The sequence below is a fragment of the Malus domestica genome, chromosome 11, assembly GCF_042453785.1.
Source record: "Malus domestica chromosome 11, GDT2T_hap1".
Taxonomy (NCBI): Eukaryota; Viridiplantae; Streptophyta; class Magnoliopsida; order Rosales; family Rosaceae; genus Malus; species Malus domestica.
In genome coordinates, this window is record NC_091671.1 from 29,582 (window position 1) to 55,475 (window position 25,894).

Sequence of the window (25,894 nt, forward strand, 5' to 3'; positions counted from 1 at the left end):
ACCCACAGCTCATTATAAGTAGATTAGAACAACCCTCATGACAACAATAAGTGTTATAAAGAAACACTTAATAAAGCTCAATTGGAGGGAGGGAAAAACCCCTTGGCTATCCACTTACCATGTTCTAATTGATTATTACTTGTGAATTCCCTTGGTTCCTCTAAAGTGTAATGTTATCAAGGACTTACATGTGAGCAACCCTTTATTTGCATGTCATTTCTTTAATCGAATTAATAACAAGAACTTTAAAATGATGCAAGAAATCCATCAAGAAAAAGAATCTATGTATTCCATTCCATATATTGATCCTGTTTGTGCGTCCATTTCCAGCTCGAAAATAAATGTTTAAACATCAAAATATCACTTAATACCTCAATTTCTAAATACCTGAAGTACAAAGAACCACCACAAAAACTATCATTCTGCATCACAAAAATTTGAGCTCTATAATCTATATTATGGAAAATGGTAAAAAATAACACAACATATTAACCAACACATGGTTTTTTTTAGTAATGTCCAAAATATGCATGGTATTCTAGCAAGTTGCAAATTATCTCAAAATACTGCAAATAGAAACAAATACTTACCTGCCGTACGGCAACTAGATACTTAATACCCAATAGGCTTCCATGACGAACTTCCCATTCTGGTCTACACTGAACAAATCAAAATATCAGAAGCATAAAAACCACACCACCAATAATAACACCCAAGTGGAACCAATGTACAGCACTAAAAGCATTGCAATGCCATAGCTGACATTTACCTGCATCTTCAGCAAGATGTTCAATGTTTCATGAACTAAACTGGGATGCATGTATTTGAACACAACACCCAATGCTTGAGCACAGGTTTCACGTACTGGAGCAACTACCTGATCAGAGACATAATCTCCAAAACTGCACCCATAAATAAACAAAAAACATATATTTTATCATTTGAAGATGCATGGAGTTTCGTACTAACAGCCACATAATTTAGAACTAAGCAAATTAATAAATTACCATACCTACTTTTTTTTTTCTTTTTTTTTAATTCTTTTGGGAAAAAGGGCAGACTTGACTAAAAGGAAAAAAGCCATACCGGTCTAGTGACAAGACACACAAGAAACGAATTGCACAATCTTGAAGGAATTCGCAATTTTTAAGCCATGAATGCCTAGCCAGTTTAACCAAGTTCATCATATCACTATTTTCAGAGAGCCTCTTCAGCACATCCATTTTCTGAAAGGACCCCTTATTGTGAGACTGGCCCTTTAACTCAGTTGTCTGAGCTAGTTGCTCACATGGGTCCACCTTAACAGAGCTGAAATGAAGTTGACCATTAACCTGCGCAGAAGGCGACTTACAACCACTGTCTTCTACCTGTATACTGACATCAAAATCCCCACTCTTGCTGGAAGAGACCATGGTATCCACAAATGGAGATGTAACACCTTCAAACTTCAGCTTTTTCAGTTCTGGTTCAGATTCATCAATGGGAACTTGCATATTCAAATCAATCTCTCTGTCTCTCTTCATTGTAGATGCTGTGCATTTATTTTCTAACTCCCCAATCATTGCACCCTCCAGGCTCAAATCAGAAATAAATGCTCCAGCAGAAGCACCTTGATGGGTTAAAATTTCTCTCAAAGCCATCACACTACCATGGCGTACTTCCCAAACTTGGAAAAACAAAAAATTACAAACAAGATTGTAAGATTAAATACCATTTAAAAGCATATTATCAAAATATATGTATATATGGATACATATATACACATAGATAGAACAGGGCAGGCACTTAAAGGATACACCAAGAAGGCAGCCTATGCCCTGCTAGAAATAAAAATAACAGAAGCCAACCTTGATCAAACATATCTAGGATTAGTTGCTCAGCGAAGCTTTGAAAAGGCCACCGCCCCTCTCCATCATGTTCAATTTTTTCTTCATGATTATCGAAGTCCAAAATTTCCTGCATAGCTAATAAACATTAAATGCAGAAACTTATTCCCCCACAAAGGACGAAACTTGTGAGAAAAAAGTAACCAAATTAATTCTGCAATAGAACAATGGTTAGGAAATTTACACCTGAATATCATAAGATGTGAAACCTTTTAAACAATAGCAAATGCGAAAATGAATAATAGCATGTAGAGATCAGCCTGTAAAAGTCTAGTGAAACCTAGTACCAAATCTCAAGCAAACCAGTGCATCAATATCCTAGCTAGGCTAGTAGAAGACTAAACCTTCAAATTGTAAACTTTTGAGCCATCCTAAGTTCATAGGCTTACCCTTGCTTTGCAAAGAGGCTGTTTCCATGACGATAACTAATTATATTTCTTTCTTTCTTCACCCTTATAATCATCCCCTTCATAATCCAATCTCCCCTTAACAAGTAAGGCTTAGTCATAAATCAAAAACTTAAATGATAATTCAAGAAACCTTATCATGAAAATTGCATGCAAAATTTATCCAACAAATACAGTGTGTTCTTAGGATTTTGGTTCATCAAAGTTAGTGTCCTATTTTGTGTGGGATTGTATTATGGAAATTCAAGGTAACTTCTCCTAAAAGGACTAGGACGGGATCAAAGTTTCCTTGTACAATTAGATTGGGAATAGTAGACGATAATTTGGCAAAGGAAAGGAAGTGTGCTTTCCTATTAGGCTATTTCATATAGAATAGGAGACTTAATCAGAAAATAGGCGTGTAAACCACACCCTATACTTATAAATAGGGTGCGGCAAGGCTAGGGAAACAGAGAGAAAAGCCAGAGACAGCTGAGAGGGACAAAGAGGGATTAGTTCTAGAGTTTTTCAAAAGTACTGTAACTCTATTATTAATCAAAGAGGCCGTGATTTCTACTCTATTATTAATCAAAGAGGCTGTGATTTCTCTACCCAGGGAAATCACAACTGGAAGGAAAAATCCAGAAGAGTGTCAGAATTATACCACGTGTCCCTCAATTGCCTACACTTGAAGTTTACTCCATGAGCTTTTTTAAATGACACTCCTTGAAAATATATATTACTCAACACAACAATATAAAAAATACAATAACAGAGATACATCAAACAGCAAGATCCAGAAGAGAGTCAGAATTATAACACGCGTCCCTCAATTGCCTACACTTGAAGTTTACTCCATGAGCGTTTTTTAAGGACACTCCTTGAAAATATATATTACTCAACACAACAATATAAAAAATACAATAACAGAGATACATCAAGAGCTTCATATTTTATTACAACCAATTAAGAAGTATTTGTATGAAATAGCATACAACATCAAATCAGCTAGCACAAAAAGAAAAAAAAATGATCAGTAGGCAACCTAGTACCTTGTTAGTCCCAAATGAGTCAGGACATGCCCCCTTTGGTGGTATATTTTGAGCACATGGAACCTCCATATCCCCATCATCAGACCAACCTTTTGACTGGTCTTTCGAAGTGATTTTTGCTTTTCGTTTTAAAAGATTCAATTCCCTTGGACTTGGCCTTTCTGATACGACACTAGGAACCATATTTGCAACTAATTGCTGAATATTATGTGATGTAGAAACTCTTGGATATGTCCCGTTCCCATGCGAGTTGTGTGAAATAAGGTCTTCATCTTTTATCATATCATTCACATCCATGAACTGCTCACATATATCCAAACCTGTATAATAAACAGTGAGATTTCTATTAGATCCAAGAGATTGAATTGCAAGTTAGCACACCATAATTAATAACAAAATGTTCGCAATGACTACATTATGAATATAATAAAACACCACTAACTACATATTCTGGTATTTCACAATGGCCTTCCCCCCTTCATACAGCACTGTGTGGATTAGCAAAACTGTGCGTGATCTAACATATCAAGACTTTTGGCTTCATTGTTGCCATCTGAGTCAGTACGATATAGAGAAGAAAGCCAAGGTTTGTAAGTTGGGTTATATCCAGAGATTGTTTGTTCTTTATATTAGATAAGCATAAATTACCAGGAAATGGGAAGAAGCAAGCCAAGGTTTTATGGTATCAGTGATTTTTTGGGCAACATCAATGGAAAGAAATAGGCTGATCTGTGGGGATCTCACAGGCAGCATGAATAAGGAGTTGTGGGATAAAGGCCATAATGGTCATCATTATGGGCTTCGGTTTCCTGAGTTTAGAGATTGTTCTTTTCCGGATATTTGCCTTAACTGAAAAGCTGCTATTAGTTAGTTTTATGGAGTTCCAAAGACGTGTTGAGTTTAGGATGATTATGCTCACGTTTCTGCTTTGTTTTACCTTGTGGACATCCAGTCTGCTCTTGTAAGTTTATTGTTTAAGCATTAAGATTTTGTCTCTTTTCAGAAGAGGGAAAAACAGGGACTGGACAGCTGTTGTATGCTAGCTGTATAGTGTATATTGGGGTGAGAGCGAGTAGGCTTGCAATGTATCAGCTTTGCTCATGCGGTGACTTGGGTCATATGGATGGAGATAAACAGAAGGATGTTGAAGATTTTCTTGAGTTGGTTTCATGGAGCTCTGAGACGGGATTCTGTTTCTGGCTATTCTTTGAACTATTTTCCTCAGAGTTCATGGGAATTTCACTTTCTTTGCTTAGGCTAGAATGGAAGGTGGCTGTCCTATAATGGCTTTTAGGTCTTTTCCCAGCTGTTTGTGTTGGGTGTTTTATTTTTTTCTGTGAGGTTCAGAGTTAGTCCTCTTGACCCACCTCTTCATTGTTTTTCTTCTCTCTTAATACCCTTATCACATGTCAGCGAAAAATAAAACTCCAGATTTTAGCCCGAGATCAAAAAGAAAACACATTAAGGAAAAAATTTCCACATTAGAAACCATAATCAGGTACATGGTCATTGGCTTGCAGGTGGGATTGGATGGTAGTTCCGATGGGTGGATGGGTGGATGGGTGGGTAGGTGATATTTGGATGGTGGTGTGTTTTTGCTAAGACAGAGAAAGGTAGGCCCCACTATGCCATGTGCCAGCCAACAAAAGGCCACATCAAGGCAAAACTCAGCAATAAGGAATAAGAATCATCAGATCTGCAGTTCAGATACCTGTCTCACTGATAGCTAAACTTATTCTCAAGTGGACAGCGTCTAGATTTTGTCTTTTTCCATACAGTCACTACAGAACATAATGGTTCAAAGAGCCAATCATCTTATCAGTACTAGTAGATTGAATTGAACTTTAAATATTAACCATTACCCTCTCCCCCAACAATCATACACTCTCCATGCTACAAAGACACCAACCTAAAGGGGATTTATCTGTTTTTCCTTTTTGGCCCGGGTATACTATCAGTGCAATAAAATAAACCATTACTAACCTAAACGACATTGAAGTGTTTGTTTCTGTCGAGCCAATTTCTCCCTTGGGTTCTTCATATGATCATTTGCAACATCATACTCCTGTTCCAAAAATGCAAGCATCCATTATAAAGAAGAAATGAAGACTCAAACAAAGCATATTTTTTTGAGTCAGAAAACAAGCATGATCAAAAGCACACAAAAGATATTAACCAAATTAGGCCATCCTCTTGCACAAACAAACATCTGCAATTCAAAAGGCAGGATCCACAATTCTTTTTATCTTTTATAAGAAGCAAAGATATTATTTAAAATCAGAAAAGTGATCCATTCAAGAATTATTAAAATGCGTCAGCCTTTTTATATATCATTTAATTAAGTAATGAGGCAACTTATCTATTCATTTTATGAAGCCATAGGTCATCTAAGAATAGCACAAATCAATGAGCAACATAACTCCTTTTAGAAATTTAGATATGAATAATCATTAAAATAAATTAAATTAAATTGAACAAAAGTAAAAATAAAATATGGAGAGCACTATAACTCCATCTCTGATCTCTTTATTTTATTTAATATATCTTTAGTCTACAATGTGCCACAGATACATAAATAAATAGTTTAAAATGGCTAGACTGGCCTATTAATGTTTCCCACGATTATCTTGTTGTAAATATGAACAAACATTAACACACACATAAATAATAGAATTGCACCTTGACATGGACAATTTGAAGAAACTGCCTATTTAAATTACATAATCAAACAGTGAAATTTAGACATCTTCCCTCTTTGACATAAGTGCAATTATGTCAACAAACATACAATAGACACTGCATTACCTGTCCCCCAGATGCAAACAGAGCACCAAACTCCAAAACCTTTCTGAGATCGAAGCTGTTAAGAAAATTCAAAGTTAGATAAACAGCCATGCCTCCAAGAAGACTCGTGTATTCACAGGCACAAATCAAGAGCCAACCAAACAGGAGCACTACAAGTGTATACAATAATGTCGCACCTTCTAAATGACGTGCCAGCAATGTTTGAATCAAAAATAGGGAAAGCAACCATATCTTCAACAGCACCAGATATCCCAGCATCAGACATCTTCGATTTAATACAAGTAAAGAGTTCAATCAAAGAGGTGTGCTTCACATTCTCAGCAATAGCCCCAACAGCATGAGCGGCAGCAACCCTTGTATCCCAGTTTTTGCTATGAAGATATTGTGAAACCTAATCTCGCAAGTTACATAAGTTAAAGACAGATTTTTTCACAAAAAAAGAAATCAATAAATTCAAAATGGAATATGTAAGAAACAAAAATCTAAGCTATACGTCAAACAAACCAACTATAGGCTAGAGCATCTATCAACTGTTGTGATTTACGACTCAAACTTAGGATGATGCAGAAATTAGATTTGTGTTACCTATTTCGTTTTGTTAATTACCTATTTGATTAGAATTTGGATTTACTTCGAATTAGGATTATTCTCATTGTAACCTAAGACCTATGCACTATAAAAAGGACCTTAGAGTTAGTTTATTTTGTGTGCCTTACCATGAGCGTAGGGAATTTTCTCTCATTGGGTTTTGGGTGGAGGTTACCGTTGGGAGTCATGAGTGTGTGGCAAATTCTTGGCTCATTCATTTGGCAATTTGGTGAGAATCAGTTTGTGAGTTTGAGAGTTAGAGAACAATTTGGGAGAATCTCCTCCGTTTGATTGCTTTGGGCTCTCTATTTGTTTGGTTTAGGGTTTGTATTTTGTGGGATTTGGTTGTGAGAATTTAAACACTCTTTTATAATCTCCGTTTGTTTAGTGAAATTCCTCGCTATGCTTCGCCTGTGGAAATAGGACGCCGAACCACGTTAATCTCTTGTGTTCTTATTTTGAGATTGTTTGTTTCTTCGCTTTTGCCTACGACGTCGATATTTGGTACTTTGTTTGAATTCGCTTTCGCTTGCACATAAAAGTACAACATCAACAAAAAACAAAACAAAGAGAAAATAATGCAACAGTTAGTGGGTAAGGGTTTCATATATTTGTTCTTTCTTTTGAGAAGGGAAACGGTTTCATATATTTTTTCTTTCTTCTGAGAGGAAACGCAAAAATCATTGGCAGTCAGTTTCAACTCGTAGTTGATTAACCCTGTTTTTTTAGTGTTTCATGCATTTGTAACCCTTAATTAAAGATGGAAGGACAACATGTAGATGCGTTATGTTATTGTAAAAGAAAATCAGAATGGTTGGGACAGGTTTTGAGGTTTCGTGGTATTTCGTAGTGCAGTTTGGCATGCCTTTGGGTTAGCTGTCTTTTAAGAAATGTTTATTTTTTATTTTGGATTCCTGACAATAGAAATGTTACTGTTGAAGTTCATTCTTAATATAAGGCTCTTGTTTAAGTACAACAACAACAACAACAACAACAAAGCCTTTTCCCACTAAGTGGGGTCGGCTATATGAATCCTAGAACGCCATTGCGCTCGGTTTTGTGTCATGTCCTCCGTTAGATCCAAGTACTCTAAGTCTTTTCTTAGAGTCTCTTCCAAAGTTTTCCTAGGTCTTCCTCTACCCCTTCGGCCCTGAACCTCTGTCCCGTAGTCACATCTTCGAACCGGAGCGTCAGTCGGCCTTCTTTGCACATGTCCAAATCACCAGAGCCGATTTTCTCTCATCTTTCCTACAATTTCGGCTACTCCTACTTTACCTCGGATATCCTCATTCCCAATCTTATCCTTTCTCGTGTGCCCACACATCCCATGAAGCATCCTCATCTCCGCTACACCCATTTTGTGTACGTGTTGATGCTTCACCACCCAACATTCTCTGCCATACACCATCGCTGGCCTTATTGTCGTCCTATAAAATTTTCCCTTGAGCTTCAGTGGCCTACGACGGTCACACAACACGCCGGATGCACTCTTTCCATCCAGCTCGTATTCTATGGTTGAGATCTCCATCTAATTCTCCGTTCTCTTGCAAGATAGATCCTAGGTAACGAAAACGGTCGCTTTTTGTGATCTTCGCTAGATTGCTCCGGTCATTAGTGTGGATAAGTATATAAATGGATAGAGATAGGAAAGCAAACACAAGATGTACGTGGTTCACCCAGATTGGCTACGTCCACGGAATAGAAGAGTTCTCATTAATTGTGAAGGGTTTACACAAGTACATAGGTTCAAGCTCTCCTTTAGTGAGTACGAGTGAATGACCTCGTAATCACGAAACTTCTAAGTATCGGAGTGTGGTGTCGTCTTGACTTGCCTTATCTGTCTCATAGGTAGATGTGGCATCTTCTCTGGAAGTACTCTTCCTCCATCCAGGGGTGGTATCTTTAACTGGTGGAGATGCACAAGGTAATGTATCAATTTCACTTGAAGCTTACTTGTAGTTTCAGGCTTGGTCAAGCGCGATACAAACCATGTAGTAGGAGTCCCCCAAGTCGCCGAGCTAGGGGGTCTGCTGAAAGAGGTGACAGACAAGGTAAGCAATCAGAGCTCCGACTGATTGTTCACCTTCTCCCCATCTTGCAGCAGCATGAAGGATAAAGAGAAGAAAAATGAGAAGAGATGATATGAGATACTTTTGCTTTTGAAGAAGTAACTTTCCACAGGCTTATTCTTGAACTGAGCTGGAGGGTTTTCTGGTTTCCTCCAGAGTATAAGGCCGACTGAAGAATTTGAGGGTCAAAACAAGTCCATCAAATCTAGAGTACGTTCCACCCTGCTGATATGGGATACTTTTGCTTTTGACAGAGTAATGGATGTATCGGCACGTGTGCTGTTACGCTTGTCTCCACATGCTTCCTTGTATCCTTCGCACTTGCCCTATCTGTTCCTCAAGCAGATGCGGAATCTTCCCTGGAAACATAAGATGTTGAAGATGAGTACTCGAGAGCAATGCCAGGTAAGTAATCAGGTAAGGGGTTCCAGGTAGTCAGTTCCTGGCTGGAAGCTTGATTCCAAGTGCTGACTGATTGCTCTCTTTCTCCTTGTCTTGCAGGTAAAAACAAGGCCAAAAGAAAAAACAGGGAAAAAGCATGATATGGGATACTCTTGCTTTTAACCCTGATGATATGAGATATTCTTGCTCTAGTATAGCTTGTTTGCAGAGGTATTATCGGGGGGAAAGAAAGCTGAATATTTCGAAAGGCTTTGTTGGGAGTGCCCTCTCAGATATGATGAAGGGTTGAGCATTTTTGCAGGTCTGCCTGTCCGTTGGGGATGGAGGTCGACATATATAGGAGTCTCCCTAACAACAAGTAGTAATGCTATTCCTTTACCCTGCTTGGTCATAGCACGGTAGTGGGAGCTGCCAGTTTCACATGTTTTAACTCTGTCAGAGCACTTTGAAAAAGTGGTCTGTGGTATCTGGCTCTCGAGATTCGGAGAACAATGCCTCTTCGATTTTTGAGAAAGCAATCATGCTGGGGGTCTGACTCTCGAGATTCGGAGAGCAGTGTCTCTTCGATTTTTGAGGAAGTAATCATGTTGGGAGTCTGGCTCTCGAGATTCGGAGGGCGGTGCCTCTTCGATTTTGGAGCAAGCAATCTTGTTAGGAGTGTTGTCTCGAATGTGAGTAAAGGTTGGACATGTTTGCTAGTCTACCTTGCCACGAAGCACAAAGGTTGACACACAGGGACTTTCCAATTATCCAGCAATGGTACTGTTCCTTTACCCTCTCTTCGATTTTGAGAAAGTAGTCATGTTGGGAGTCTGGCTCTCGAGATTCGGAGGACGGTGCCTCTTCGATTTTGGAGCAAGCAATCTTGTTGGGACTGTTTTCTCGAATGTGAGTAAAGGTTGGGCATGTTTGCTAGTCTACCTTGCCACGAAGCACAGAGGTTGACACACAGGGACTTTCCAATTATCCAGCAGTGGTACTGTTCCTTTACCCTTGTGGGTAATAATATGGTAGCTAGACCTTCAAAATTTATGTGTCTAAACTTTGTTAGTGCTGTTTCTTTGCTATTCTTTTACCTTTTTTGGTCAGAGCGATGTAGTGGGAGCTGCAAGCTTCACGTGCTCAACTTTGGCAGAGAACTTTGGCAAAGTGATCTGTGGTACCCATGAGTTATTGTTGCGTGTGGGAAGTGGGTGATTGAACAGTAAGATTCATGTGCTTTCTACTTCACCAGAAGTCTTCGACAGAATGCCCATAATTTCTGCAAAGCTGAGTGTGCGTGTGACAGGTGCTGACAAGGCTAGAAAAGTAGGTGCCTCTTCGATTTCTGAGATCGGCCCTCGTGGTCTCTGAGCAGCCCAGCTTTTGAGAAAGCGAACGTCTCTTCGATTGATTCGGAGAACGGTGCCTCACCGATTTTTGAGAAAGCAATCATGCTGGGGGTCTGGCTCTCGAGATTCGGGGAGCAGTGTCTCTTCGATTTTTGAGAAAGTAATCATGTTGGGAGAGTGGCTCTCGAGATTCGGAGGGCGGTGCCTCTTCGATTTTGGAGCAAGCAATCTTGTTGGGAGTGTTTTCTCGAATGTGAGTAAAGGTTGGGCATGTTTGCTAGTCTACCTTGCCACGAAGCACAGAGGTTGACACACAGAGACTTTCCAATTATCCAGCAATGGTACTGTTCCTTTACCCTCTCTTCGATTTTTAAGAAAGTAGTCATGTTGGGAGTCTGGCTCTTTAGATTCGGAGGACGGTGCCTCTTCGATTTTGGAGCAAGCAATCTTATTGGGAGTGTTTTCTCGAATGTGAGTAAAGGTTGGGCATGTTTGCTAGTCTACCTTGCCACGAAGCACAGAGGTTGACATACATGGACTTTCCAATTATCCAGCAGTGGTACTGTTCCTTTACCCTTGTGGGTAATAATATGGTAGCTAGACCTTCAAAATTTATGGGTCTAAACTTTGTTAGTGCTGTTTCTTTGCTATTCTTTTACCCTTCTTGGTCAGAGCGATGTAGTGGGAGCTGCAAGCTTCACGTGCTCAACTTTGGCAGAGAACTTTGGCAAAGTTATCTGTGGTACCCATGAGCTATTGTTGCGTGTGGGAAGTGGGTGATTGAACAGTAAGATTCATGTGTTTTCTACTTCCCCAGAAGTCTTTGACAGAATGCCCATAATTTCCGCAAAGCTGAGTGTGCGTGTGACAGGTGCTGACAAGGCTGGAAAAGTAGGTGCCTCTTCGATTTCTGAGATCGGCCCTCGTGGTCTCTAGGGAGCCCAGCTTTTGAGAAAGCGAGCGCCTCTTCGATTTCTGAGATCGGCCTTCGTGGTCTTTGAGCAGCCCAACTTTTGAGAAAGCAAACGGCTCTTCGATTTCTGAGATCAACCCTCGTGATCTCTAAGCAGCCCAACTTTTGAGAAAGCAAACGCCTCTTCGATTTCTGAGCAGGCGCCTCTTTGATTTCTGAAGCTCCGTCGAGTGCAGATTTTTATAGGGGCTGGCATTAAGTTCCAAAGCACACTTGAATCTCCACCAGTAGAAGCTTCATTCTTGCACTTCTAAGATCTTGATTTGTCCGACCTCTTCTCTCTTCAACACCTTTGAAAATGTCTGGCCCCTCCGACCGTCGTTTTGACTTGAACCTTGTTGAAGAGGCAGCCCCGCCTTCTCCAGACAACATATGGCGCCCATCCTTCGTCTCCCCAACTGGTCCTCTTACCGTTGGGGATTCCGTGATGAAGAATGATATGACCGCTGCGGTGGTGGCCAGGAACCTTCTCACTCCCAAAGATAACAGACTACTTTCCAAACGGTCTGATGAGTTAGCTGTTAAGGATTCGCTGGCTCTCAGTGTTCAGTGTGCAGGTTCTGTGTCTAATATGGCCCAACGCCTATTTGCTCGAACCCGCCAAGTTGAATCATTGGCGGCTGAAGTGATGAGTCTCAAACAGGAGATTAGAGGGCTCAAGCATGAGAATAAACAGTTGCACCGGCTCGCACATGACTATGCTACAAACATGAAGAGGAAGCTTGACCAGATGAAGGAAACTGATGGTCAGGTTTTACTTGATCATCAGAGATTTGTGGGTTTGTTCCAAAGGCATTTATTGCCTTCGTCTTCTGGGGCTGTACCGCGTAATGAAGCTCCAAATGATCAACCTCTGATGCCTCCTCCTTCTAGGGTTCTGTCCAGTACTGAGGCTCCAAATGATCCCCCTCCGGTGCCTTCTCTTTCTGGGGCTCTACCGACTGCTGAGACTTCTCCTAAGCAACCTTTGTGAAGGCTCCCTCTTGTGTGTTTATTTTGACTCATGTATATGTACATATTTGTAGCTTATCGGGGATATCAATAAATAAGCTTTCCTTCATTTCAACGTATTGTGTTAAATACACCAAAGCCTTCTTCGCTAAGTTCTTTGAATTTTCTTTTGTTGAAGCTTGTATGTTGAAGCTTTCTGAGTGGAGCATGTAGGTTGGGGTAGTGTTCCCTTAATTTCCCGAGTGAGGAAAACTTCTTGGTTGGAGACTTGGAAAATCCAAGTCACTGAGTGGGATCGGCTATATGAATCTTAGAACGCCATTGTGCTCGATCCTGTGTCATGTCCTTCGTTAGATCCAAGTACTCTAAGTCTTTTCTTAGAGTCTCTTCCAAAGTTTTCCTAGGTCTTCCTCTACCCCTTCGGCCCTGAACCTCTGTCCCATAGTCGCATCTTCTAATCGGAGCGTCAGTAGGCCTTCTTTGCACATGTCCAAACCACCGTAACCGATTTTCTCTCATCTTTCCTTCAATTTCGGCTACTCCTACTTTACCCCGGATATCCTCATTCCTAATCTTATCCTTTCTCGTGTGCCCACACATCCAACGAAGCATCCTCATCTCCGCTACACCCATTTTGTGTACGTGTTGATGTTTCACCGCCCAACATTCTGTGCCATACAGCATCGCCGGCCTTATTGCCGTCCTATAAAATTTTCCCTTGAGCTTCAGTGGCATACGGCGGTCACACAACACGCCGGATGCACTCTTCCACTTCATCCATCCAGCTTGTATTCTATGGTTGAGATCTCCATCTAATTCTCCGTTCTTTTGCAAGATAGATCCTAGGTAACGAAAACAGTCGCTCTTTGGTATTTCTTGATCTCCGATCCTCACCCCTAACTCGTTTTGGCCTCCATTTGCACTGAACTTGCACTCCATATATTCTGTCTTTGATCGGCTTAGGCGAAGACCTTTAGATTCCAACACTTCTCTCCAAAGGTTAAGCTTTGCATTTACCCCTTCCTGAGTTTCATCTATCAACACTATATCGTCTGCGAAAAGCATACACCAAGGAATATCATCTTGAATATGTCCTGTTAACTCATCCATTACCAACGCAAAAAGGTAAGGACTTAAGGATGAGCCTTGATGTAATCCTACAGTTATGGGAAAGCTTTCGGTTTGTCCTTCATGAGTTCTTACGGCAGTCTTTGCTCCTTCATACATATCCTTTATAGCTTGGATATATGCTACTCGTACTCCTTTCTTCTCTAAAATCCTCCAAAGAATGTCTCTTGGGACCCTATCATACGCTTTTTCCAAATCTATAAAGACCATGTGTAAATCCTTTTTCCCATCTCTATATCTTTCCATCAATCTTCGTAAGAGATAGATTGCCTCCATGGTTGAGCGCCCTGGCATGAACCCGAATTGGTTGTCCGAAACCCGTGTCTCTTGCCTCAATCTATGCTCAATGACTCTCTCCCAGAGCTTCATTGTATGACTCATTAGCTTAATACCCCTATAGTTCATGCAATTTTGTACGTCGCCCTTATTCTTGTAGATAGGCACCAAAGTGCTCGTTCGCCACTCATTTGGCATCTTCTTCGTTTTCAAAATCCTATTGAAAAGGTCAGTGAGCCATGTTATACCTGTCTCTCCCAAAACTTTCCACACTTCGATTGGTATATCGTCTGGGCCTATTGCTTTTCTATGCTTCATCTTCTTCAAAGCTACAACCACTTCTTCCTTCCGGATTCGACGATAAAAGGAGTAGTTTCTACACTCTTCTGAGTTACTCAACTCCCCTAAAGAAGCACTCCTTTCATGTCCTTCATTGAAAAGATTATGAAAATAACCTCTCCATCTGTCTTTAACCGCGTTCTCTGTAGCAAGAACCTTTCCATCCTCATCCTTGATGCACCTCACTTGGTTTAGGTCCCTTGTCTTCTTTTCCCTTGCTCTAGCTAGTTTATAGATATCCAACTCTCCTTCTTTGGTATCTAGTCGTTTATACATATCGTCGTAAGCCGCTAACTTAGCTTCTCTGACAGCTTTCTTCGCCTCTTGCTTCGCTTTTCTATACCTTTCACCATTTTCATCGGTCCTCTCCTTGTATAAGGCTTTACAACATTCCTTCTTAGCCTTCACCTTTGTTTGTACCTCCTCATTCCACCACCAAGATTCCTTTTGGTGTGGGGCAAAGCCCTTGGACTCTCCTAATACCTCTTTTGCTACTTTTCGGATACAACTAGCCATGGAATCCCACATTTGGCTAGCTTCCCCCTCTCTATCCCACACACATTGGATGATTACCTTCTCTTTGAAAATGGCTTGTTTTTCTTCTTTTAGATTCCACCATCTAGTTCTTGGGCACTTCCAAGTCTTGTTCTTTTGTCTTACTCTTTTGATATGTACATCCATCACCAACAAGCGATGTTGATTAGCCACGCTCTCTCCTGGTATAACTTTGCAATCCTTACAAGTTATACGATCCCCTTTCCTCATTAGAAGAAAATCTATTTGTGTTTTTGACGACCCACTCTTGTAGGTGATCACATGTTCTTCTCTCTTCTTAAAGAAGGTGTTGGCTAAGAAGAGATCATATGCCATTGCAAAATCCAAGATAGCTTCCCCATCCTCGTTTCTCTCCCCAAAACCATGGCCACCATGAAAACCTCCATAGTTGCCTGTCTCCCTGCCCACGTGTCCATTTAAATCTCCTCCTATAAATAACTTCTCCGTCTGAGCAATTCCTTGCACCAAGTCTCCAAGATCTTCCCAAAATTTTTCCTTCGAACTCGTATCCAACCCTACTTGAGGTGCGTACGCACTAATCACATTGATAAGTTCTTGTCCTATTACAATCTTGATTGCCATGATTCTATCTCCTACCCTCTTGACATCTACAACATCTTGTACCAAGGTCTTGTCCACGATGACGCCAACACCGTTTCTCGTTCTATTTGTGCCCGAATACCAAAGTTTAAACCCTGAGTTTTCTAGATCCTTTGCCTTACTACCAACCCACTTAGTTTCTTGTAGGCACATAATATTTATCCTTCTCCTCACCATAACTTCCACTACTTCCATAGATTTTCCCGTTAAGGTTCCTATATTCCACGTTCCTAAACGCATTTTGCTCTCTTGAACTCTACCCTTCTGTCCTAGCTTCTTCACCCTCCCCCGTCTAATAGGATCAAAGTACTTCTTTTGTGTGTCCCGGGTAAAGTTGATAGGAGCATATGCTCCCAAACAACTTTGAGTGGAGTCGTTCGAAAAGAAGTTTCTATGGCCCCCTTGCTCATTTAACACTGCATCCGGGTGCCGATGGAGATACAGCGACCCTTGCTCACTTATCACTGTGCTCGGGCCACACAGCGCGCCACTTACGGGTGACGCCCTAGCTTTAGCGCGATTTTGTTCTGGATTCATTTTCATAAGGATTCGACGTGATCATGGAGTGCCGGCTGTCGACTACCTGACGCCCTCCCCCTCCTCCTTTATCCGGGCTTGGGACCGGCCATGTAAGACATAGGCGGAGTTGGCTCTTGTTTAAGTACAGTGAAAATAATTTAACTTTACTTGGTGGTGAATACATAAACAAAATGGGAAGCAAAATTTTCATGTAAGACACTAAAGTTGTACATTTGCTGGTTTTCTGGTGTCGTGCTCCATCTATTTGGTATCCAGTGTGTTGTGCGCTCAATACAGTTATACATTTGCTGGTTTGCTCAAAGGGCCAATGTCATCATCATAAGAATAGCAAATTTTGCGTGAAAGGCACAACCAGACATTTGGAGGTATTTGAAATTCACATAATACTGTTAAAAATACTTTTATCTTAGAAGTTTATATGAGTGGATGCTAGCTCTTAGCAGCCCTCACGTTATTCTTTCTTGGATTTCGATCTTTTCATTAACATATATCAGACCTTAACAGGTTTCTCCCTATCTTGAATGAAAAAGGAAAAAAGTGAAGCTCTACCTAGCTCTCTAAACACATAAAAAGGCAAAAATATTTAAGCTTAGCCACCAGAGAAATGAAGTTGTAGTAATGTTGATTTTCGAATAAACCTCAACTTCCTCATTGGTTTTGTTACATTTTCAAGGCAGCAAAGATGCAGATGATATGGTGTGCATGGTGTGCATGGTGTAACTGCACAAAAGCAATCGTGGAAGTCAGTAATACCATTTTCAACAGAGAGCTCAAGTCCTGAGGATGCGCTTTGGCAATGTCCCCTATCTGCCGAGCAGCCGTAAATCTCGTCGCTTGGGTTGAACCAGCTATCAGGATTGGGTTAAAGAAAAATTCCAATTGAAACCAAAAAATTGGGAGATTGACGAAAGAGGGTGATTCAATATGTAACCAAACCAAACAACATGCATTCAACAATAATTTGATTTAATTTAATTTAATAGAGCTGAAAATATAAGAAAAGGAAAAGGTTGAAAGGATACTGTCCAAGAGAGTGAGAAGGCGGTGGAGACGAGAGGACTGCTGGGCCATAATAGATCATCCCAACTCTTCTTTTGTCGGTGCCAACAATCTAAGTACTAGTAGTAATAGTAGTAACGCTGTAAACTCTCTTCTTTGTCGTCGCCACCATCTTTTCAATAACTGCGGTCAATGGAACCAGGATATACAATCTTCACAGCTTTTCTCCATTATACACGACGGACACTATAATTACGCATAGGCTTTGGACGCGGACAATTGCGTTCCCGACGACCGTGTTTCAGTCCAGACACCAAATGCGTCAGATGTCTTCTGCAAATCAGCACAATTTTTTTTTTTAAATTCAGATAATTTTGAAAAAATTAAGCAAGCCAAGTGGAAGAGGGCAAAGCAATTGCGAAAGCATTAGATCGAGCCAGCAATCAGCACCTGAGATGGAGGCGAAGGCACGGGCGAGACGACTTACCTGAACAAGTGCAAGATAAAGGCAGCCTAGTGTCTCTCCTTCCTTCTTCCACGGTGGCCCTTTTTTTAATAATCTGGGGGGTGAACACCCCAAACCTTCCACGGTGGCCTTGGTTTCTTCCCCAACCCCGTTTACGGCGACTGCCTAATGATTTTATTTTTTTTTTAATTCTTTATTTTTCCGTTGGCACGAGAGCTCCGAATTTCCTCTTTTCTACTTCTGTTGAAGATAAATTTCGGTTTTCTCTTGGGCTTTTCGGTTGCAGATTCCGAATGGGCTTTGAATTACATGGGGGCCAGATGGGATGAGACCCGGTTAACCAACCAAGGCCTAGTTTGTGTGTTTTGTCGCTCTGAAAAATGATGTTTGACTTTTATACAGGTTTCGGGTTCGAGACTCCAAGCTGGTGAGTTTGTTTGACTGTGATCAGAAAGAGGTTGAAATACCTCTGTGAGTTGTCCCAGAGCTCGGAAGAGGTGGATAATTGTAGCTTGCCAGTTGTCTCCCTTTTTTCAAAAAAAAATTTAAAAAAAAATTGATTAACTCATACATCTATATTAGGTCATAAAAATTGAGTTTTATGAGAGAGAGTATGATTCTTGAGTTCAATGTGTTAAACTTATGTGTTTAATCTTTATACAATGGACATTCAAACATTTCAAAAAGAGCGTGTGGTAGTAAAGTCCATGAATTTTACATCATGATTAGTTTTCATCAAACTCTCATATTAGTTTCTCTCATCCTCTAACTTAACTTTGTGTTACATGAGTGATCATTCCGTCAAATCCTTCTTTACAATCAGATTTAAAGATATAGTGATCTTTTAAGGTCTGGGTTGTAGGACTACCACCATGTAATTGATATCTCTTCCCAAAATTAATTTTTCCCGCCAAATTAATTCACAATTGTTCTTGAGAAATGCAATTTCCTCGCCAACAAAAAAAAAAGTCCAATTGTAATATGCAATTTTCCTATATAATCTACTTGTTTATCATATGAGTTAGCAACCTAGTGTTGCCCTCTAATTAAGGACTCTTTTCTTTTATTGATGTATAATCTAATTGTTTATCATATGAAATTTTTCTGCACAACTCAAGAACCATCTAAGTTTAACAATAATAACAAATTAGTACTGAAAAAACATGTGCCAAAGATCACCAAAAGTATCAATAACATAACAACTTTGAAATGCATTCTATTATCAGTACCAATGACCAATTCAAGATCCTCAAAAGCATTCAAACATCACCTTCTAGCTAGATTTAGTTTGCTGGTTAGATAAAAAGTTTACTACACAAAACATACTACCAACCATATATATATAGTTTACCACACAAAACAGGGTACCAATTCTACCATCACACAAGACATGATTCATGTTACAAAAATGTCCCAAAAACAACATCAGTTTGTCCCCTTGATCATGTCCAATTTAGATCCCATCATGGTTTCCAATGTTTTTTCTTCTTAATTAGGTGGTTGTGAAGATGATGTCCCTGCTCCCTTTCCTTTTGCAATGGTTGATGAGATCTTTTTGTCTTTCTCAATTGAAACCTAGACATCACATAGTCTTTACAATTGGTGTTTTACAACACTCTTGACAAATTTGGATAGTTATATTGTAATTAGGATTAATTTCTTAGTGTTTCATTTTTTGCTCTTTACTCTATAATCCTATGTATTCGTCTCCATATTAGAGAAAGAATAACACTTCAGAAAATCTTAAATACTCCAACATTGTTTAGCATTTACAAAACAGGTGATGTAGCTCAAACTAGGTTATCATGAAAGCTCTTAAAGGCGAAACCTTCAACATTAGACTTACCAAATTAGTTACTTCTCAGAACTCCAAAGACTAAAACCTGAGCAAATTTTTATGAACTTTTGAAACTAATCGACATGTCAATGAAATTCTACGGGTAGTTCTATGAATTCTCTTAAAATCCCCAGTTTTCATTACACCAACAGCTCCATCAAATTGTGAAGCATCATCATCTATAGCTTGACCACGCTGTAGAGCTTGTACTTCGTTTACAGCCTGGAAAAGAAGAATATTTATATCAAATTGTATTGGCACACCGAGTGATATGGGAACTCTATTGGCTAATGAATCATAACCAACCTATCAAAACAATTAAACACAACTTAACGATTGACTGGCTAAGAATAATGTATTTTGCTTCATCACGGGATTCAGTTAGATCTATTTTAGCAGAAATATCCGGAAGTCCCAACCTCAGGCTCAGGGATTGCAGAAGTATCTCCTTACTGATTTTCTTCTTGCCCTAATGTGTTGTGTTGCTTTCTTTATTATTGTTCTTTTAGAGAGGTATGCCTACCGGTGCTTTCAGTACTTCAAACTGTTCCTATATTTGCAAGAGAATTTTTGTTTCTTACCAAAAGAGGGAAAATAAAATCTGATCTTACCCCATCATAACATTGTACCTCACAGTCTTTTATTGCATGCAAGTAATCTGTGAATCACAAGTAGGACCTTCTCAGATTTTCTGTTATAATAAAGCAGCAAACAAGAGATGGAGCTGTTACGTAAACAAAAAGACACAAACCTGAGTATGCTTTATCTTTGAATATCAGCAAACTGCGAGGCATTAATATGACAGGAAATGGATGAAGTTCATTCATTGACTTATCTGTATTAATATTAATGACCCCCGCATCAGAATTTGTATCCTCAACAGCATTTGCACAAGTGCTTTTGCACAAAGTCAGTCTTGAATGGGGAGTAAAGTCCATAACAACAGGTGACTCGAGGGACAGAATTGCTACAACTGGATAATAAGCCGGCCCGTCCTGGTGTGCCTATTTGAACACAATTACAGTAAGAGAGGCTCCGGCAAAAGAATAAAATGAACTATTGTAAATAAGAGGCACACAGATCCACCTTGCAGCTAAAATGCGAAATAATGTAGGAAGTAAAGGCTCTCTTTCTCAGTTACTGTGGGATATGTTAGCAGCAGTAAAGTGATTTAGGTTAAGGTTTTGTTGATGTAGCCAGATCCTCTTGAGAGTTTTTCTTGTTTTTGTTCTTGGTGGATTTCTTATCCACTTCTGTGTATTTCTCTGTTCTTTTATAAAATGTTTGTTTCTTCTAAAAAAAAAGTATTTCAGATAAAGTAACCCCAACATGGCACCAAAAACAAAATATCATTTGAACACTCCTTCAGTGGACAATTGAAAAGCAATAATAAATTGCGAAGAAATATCCATCACTAAGCAAATGCATGGCACAGTTAAAGTCACACAAGAATAATAATCACTAGTCAAAGAGTTCAAAATATGCTTTCCGGTCCCTGTATCTTGCCCCACTTTAGGCCCTTAAAATTGGTTACTCTTAGATACCCTTGATTATATTTTTGGTTCAAATTCTGTAACCATTGTCAGACATGAACGGGATTTGCGATGTGTTGTACATTTTGGGATTCGGAAACAAAGTTCTCTTCCTAATCCGCACTTTCGTCCATCCAATTAGACCCCAACCTCGTTGCAGTACAAACCATGGGCAGATATCTTCATGAACTAGGAGATTAAAAAACCACTTTTAAGTTCAAACCCATAGATGAAATCATTTAGAGAAACTCAAAGGCACTTTCATGTCTTGCTCAAAGCCTCCTCTTTCAAGTTTCTAATAAAAAACCACGAGCATAATTTCCTTATTTCAGATCTGCGCATTACTTACCCAGTTCATAAATATATACAATTTTGAAGTAACTGTAAATTAATAATTATTTTGATAAAACTGGAAACTTACACGTGGGTTGTAGACACCGTGGCCACTGATGTTTCTTGGCAGAGATGAACTCGATATATATTATTTTATTGTCCATTTTATGGGTTTGGATCCAAGAAAATATTTAATCTCTCTTTTTTATTTCATTTCCAAAAGACTTGTCACTCTACAAACTTAAATAATTATAAGGACACAACAAAAGTTGAATAAAAGTACAAGGACAAAAATTAACAAGAACAAATGCCTAGTGCGTACCATTATGCCTTGGTTAGGAAGGTATTCATTGATAAGGACATGATTAATTGGCAATGGGAACAGCCCTGATTCTTCATATATCTTGCATGTAATCTTGGTTAGCCATGATGGCACTGCAAGAAAGAGATTTTATTGTTTTGAGCAAAGGAATTAACAAACAATGAAAATACTATTAACAATTGCTTAATCACATAGAATTTTAGAACCGTCTAAAGATTGCTTTATCATCAGTAGCGTTGCACTTACTACAAGGAGTGCCACCACAATTATTTTCACATATCAAGGTAATAATCAAACAAGTCTTCACATATCAGGAAAGTTGTACATATTTAAAGATGATTTATGGCTTGTAGAGTCAATAGTGTTTTTTTTTTTTTCCATGTGGAGGCAATAACTTCATGACTTGTTCAATTGTAAATCTATTTTCTTTGGGGGTGGCAAAATCTCACACGCCAAATAGTCCATGTGATATTAGTGCACTTTATACTTTTTCCGAAAAGAAATTTACTTTCATAAAGAAATAGTATCAATATAATATAGGGGAAAGTTGTACACTATCTATAACGTCTATACTACTCAAGAAGTAGTTGCAAAACAAAGCTAGACATTACAATATAAGACAGAAAACAAAAATTAAAAACACGACGACTCCAATCATAAAATATAGCCTCAAAAAAACTATCCCTAAACTCCAAGAATACCTTTGCTGAAAATGAATACTACATATGATAAGCATGCTCTTGAGCATGAGCGGTTTGATTAGTATATTTTCCTTTGGTGGGAGTTGGTAACAACCACCATTCAGAATCTACAAAATGAGGTCAAAAGCTAGTTCCAAAGGCCAATCAATAAACCAGGATGTGTCATACGGTTTTCGCTACTATGGCTTGATTAGTTTACTTCACAAGAATCATTAAATCTTTCCATAAGAGAACCATACAAACTGTGAGACTTCTTTAGCACAATCAAACACTGCCTCCAAACTTATTCCTCCTCGAAAGACCTTTCAAGACACCTAATTACGTCTACATTAATCGGTTACCACTCTAGACCCTCCACCTTAAGCGATGTTCCTCACCTGTAGCACAAGTCACTTGAAGAAAACCATCTTATTTACAATTATTTCCTCAATTTCCATCCACATTATACTATCTGCTTATTCATGTTGCACTGGTTTTGTTTTTTTTCTTTCTTGATATTAACAAGGAAGTTCCAAGTTATACTATCTGCTTATTCATGTTTCTACTACTAGTTTTTTTTTAGATAAGATACAAACTATTAACCAAGTACAAAACACGAATGACAATAAATTTGTCGGCACAAAACCAAACAGGTTAAAGATAATATACATAAAGATATCAATGTCAATATAGCACAAAACAAAAAAGGGTAACGATAATAAACATAAAGATATCAATGTCAATATCAATTTGTGAAGACAGATATTCTCTGAATGTTTTGAAATTAATAATTTTCTAACTTACAATCCTGTGGCAGAAGACCCTTTTCATGGACAAAACCGCCTGTCAGTCAAAAGAAAAAACTAACTCCATTATTTGTATATGCATAATGTAAGTCAAATTCAAAGGCATTACATGGAAAATCAGTATACATATACCTATTACCTAGATAGAACACATACCCCAGTTTTGTAACCTCCTATTCTTTAATGATTTCCACTTTGATACTGGGCCTTCATAAATCTATAAAGCAGGATGAAGCCAACATACAAAGAATTTCAGGTTAAAAAAAAATCAATAAAGCATTGTAAAAGATGAAGGGAATATGTAAGGAGGAGGGATTTCTACCTTATTTAGAAGCATGGTTTGTTCATTATCCGTAATGAAGTCCGGGATGTATATTAAAGTCGGAACAGATCCAACTTTGAAATCATCTAAGGTCACTTTTTTTTCCATCCCTGTCGGAAGACTCAGAAGTCTCAGAACCTCCGCACAAGGTATGGACATCAAAGCAGCATAATCAAGTAAGTGTTTAGGATGATGAACACAGTAGATTTCTACAAGATTATTGAGGCTTATAACTCTTTTTTTAAGATAGTCTACGGTTATAACTAGCATCACCCTCTTCAGTTTCACTTAACGGAATGGTGGCACCATGGCAGCATTTGTTGATTTCGAAGGTTGGTACAGAGAGAGTGCAATAAAATTTACAACACAATTGAAAACCAGTGAATAGTGTATAGTAAGTTGGTAACTATGCAGACATTGAGATGTCTGTGTGTAAGGAGAGAGGAGGCGGGGGCGTGAAGATTTTTAGTATGAGAAAAAAGAAGAAAGTTTCTAACACAATAGAGTATTAATACAATGAGATGTCTACTTCAACAATACATTATACATCATTAAAAATGAAACTATTAAATCTCTCAAACAGCAAAAACTGAATAAAAACATTTAGATTCCGAACAAGCAACAGCTCTCAAATCTTCCAAATTAAAGAAAATGGTATACACTATGACGCCAAAAATCTGACTTTGCCCGTCAAAATACACTCATGTGAGCTGCAGAAGTAAGCCTAAATCAAAGAACTGAATTTTACTTTTCCAAAAAACTAACTGATGCGAGCGTGTTCGCTTCAGCAACTGAAAGTAGAAAGTAGTAAGATTACACCCATGAAATCACCCTAAGGCAGCAGAAGGAGAGTTATACCCAAAATTCAACTCAATCAACTTTGGATACTATAGGGGCTAGTCTATAATTACTCTGTAGTCTATACTGAGAAATTTAAATAATTACTTGAAAAGAATGAGTAGTAAAAGTAGTAGGCTAGTTGAGACTTGGAGAGTAGCGAAAAAGTTTGGAAATCTTGACACTAGCGAACACGATGGTGCGATAAAGCAACTTCAATTCGACATTGGAGGCATCGAATCATATATAGCGTTAGTAGTAAATCAACCATCTTATTAGCTAATCATATTTAACCTCACCAATTACATTTTTTTTTTCTGGGAAACCTCGACCGCACAACCTCACCGATTACAATCACACCCGACCACCGTATGAAATTTCCAATTCTCAGAATAAAAACACACACAGCAGTTTCAGGGACATACACAATATAATCTACCTTCTTTTAAATTCTAAAACAATCCATTCAACAACCAAGGACAAGAAAATCATAAAAAAATTAAATTAATTAATTAATTAAAAGAATGCATTTCAACAACGATACACACCCCCGCTACTGCTAGTCCCGATCAAGCCACACGACTTGCCTGGGAATAGGATGGATGGACGGACCAGGATTTCAGCGCTCACTCGTCTCTTTTCTTCAGTGACGGGTTTGATTTGAGTTTGGACACATACAGCCCGACTCAACGCCTATATCCTGAAATTTTGTTTTTTTGTTTTGCTACTAGGTAATGCCTAAACTTGTACAAATATTGATACAAAAGTAAAACTCATTACCAATACCAAAACTTACAAGCCCTGAAGACCAAAAAGGGCAAACAAACAGAACTGGGCCAACCAAACAAACCAAAAAAAGCCCAACCATAAGTTGAGACCCAAAGCAGAAAGAAAGCTAAAAAACCGAGAAGTCCACCACAACAACCGTCGCAACAGTGCAGCTCGACCCACACAAATCCACACCCACCAACCAAGCATTGACTCGCCGATTGCATCATCCAACCCCAATCACATATCCGAGCACAGCCACAAAGTGAAGAGAACCACCGACCAAGTGAAAGAAGTTTGTGGGATTCCACGAGCTGTCAACAAAGGCAGACAGAAAGAAAGTGATGGTGTTGGGAATACCCGAGTTGATGGAAACATCAAAACTCTACTCACTATCTTGATGAAACGGAACAAATTGCGATAAAGCGTGACTACAGATTGAAGCTTGTATGAACAAGAAAAAAGGACACCTGTGGGGGTAAATAGTTTGTTATTTTGAAGAATTTTATAGTATATTTTAGGTTTTAGCAAATCATGTCTCTCATTTTCAAATTCTAAATTATTTATATAGATTTTATGAAACTTCATTAAACTTCATGGATTTTTAACTCTTTAAAAAAAAAAGCTTATTTTTTGCTATACTTCTTGGAACTTGATTTCAATTCTACTTTATCGTCTGAAACTCAAAAGTTGCTAGTTTACTCTTTGAAACTTGATTTTGATATCACATTGCTCCATGTAACTCAAAAACAGTCATTATACCCCTTGCAACTCGATTTTGATCTCATTTTGCTCCATAAAACTCAAACTCGCCACTTTACTCCTTGAAGCTCAAAATGAGCTCTACATGCCTTGTTTCGATTATTCTAGAATAAGCTCATTCATTCAAATTTTATAATTGGTAATATGCCGAACCTCCCCATGAAATAAATAAATAGTAAAAAAAAAATCATCTCTCTTCACCAGCTACCTTCATTAATACCGTAAGAAATAACGAAATCAATGCAATTGATAATAAGGAAAACTAATGAAAATGGCTTGAAAACTTTGAGTTTTAATGATAAGGACAAAATAAAGGGTAAAGTGAATAGTACCAGGATTGACTTTTTAG

The 25,894-nt window shown here is 38.8% G+C and overlaps 2 protein-coding genes across 15 annotated transcripts in view; both read right to left on the minus strand.

Annotated features, from left to right (window-relative positions):
* Nucleotides 1–17,574, minus strand: part of LOC103429371 (TATA-binding protein-associated factor BTAF1-like) — a 39,937-nt gene extending 22,363 nt beyond the window's left edge. For 4 of the 10 annotated variants that reach the window (XM_070807637.1, XM_070807636.1, XM_070807633.1 and 1 more), the window contains exons 1-11: nucleotides 17,368–17,574; nucleotides 16,904–17,213; nucleotides 16,635–16,729; nucleotides 6,306–6,520; nucleotides 6,130–6,184; nucleotides 5,308–5,389; nucleotides 3,325–3,644; nucleotides 1,848–1,956; nucleotides 1,087–1,666; nucleotides 770–902; nucleotides 591–659 (exon numbers count right to left, since the gene is read on the minus strand). In XM_070807637.1, coding sequence (XP_070663738.1) covers nucleotides 591–659; nucleotides 770–902; nucleotides 1,087–1,666; nucleotides 1,848–1,956; nucleotides 3,325–3,644; nucleotides 5,308–5,389; nucleotides 6,130–6,184; nucleotides 6,306–6,520; nucleotides 16,635–16,729; nucleotides 16,904–16,952 — 1,707 coding nt within the window. In that variant the 5' untranslated portion in view covers nucleotides 16,953–17,213; nucleotides 17,368–17,574. Of the gene's footprint in view, nucleotides 1–590; nucleotides 660–769; nucleotides 903–1,086; nucleotides 1,667–1,847; nucleotides 1,957–3,324; nucleotides 3,645–5,307; nucleotides 5,390–6,129; nucleotides 6,185–6,305; nucleotides 6,521–16,634; nucleotides 16,730–16,903; nucleotides 17,214–17,330 lie in introns of all 10 variants that reach the window. The other 6 variants (XM_070807638.1, XM_070807634.1, XM_070807629.1 and 3 more) reach the window with 3 other exon arrangements.
* Nucleotides 17,575–19,072: 1,498 nt separating this feature from the next.
* On the minus strand, nucleotides 19,073–24,763 carry LOC103420952 (alkylated DNA repair protein ALKBH6 homolog). Of its 5 annotated transcripts, none has more exons than XM_029087763.2 (8): nucleotides 24,564–24,763; nucleotides 23,179–23,288; nucleotides 23,013–23,073; nucleotides 22,855–22,893; nucleotides 21,371–21,483; nucleotides 19,935–20,187; nucleotides 19,795–19,841; nucleotides 19,073–19,405 (listed from the first exon to the last, which is right to left on the minus strand). In XM_029087763.2, the coding sequence occupies exons 2-8, from the start codon at nucleotides 23,284–23,286 to the stop codon at nucleotides 19,223–19,225; spliced, it is 804 nt and encodes a 267-aa protein (XP_028943596.1). In that variant the 5' UTR covers nucleotides 23,287–23,288; nucleotides 24,564–24,763; the 3' UTR covers nucleotides 19,073–19,222. The 5 variants fall into 5 exon arrangements, 4 of the variants coding, with proteins under 4 accessions (XP_028943596.1, XP_070664282.1, XP_028943598.1 ...); XM_070808181.1 differs by having other exon boundaries at nucleotides 24,603–24,734; XM_029087765.2 differs by lacking the exon at nucleotides 24,564–24,763 and adding an exon at nucleotides 24,322–24,460.
* Nucleotides 24,764–25,894: the final 1,131 nt, after the last annotated feature.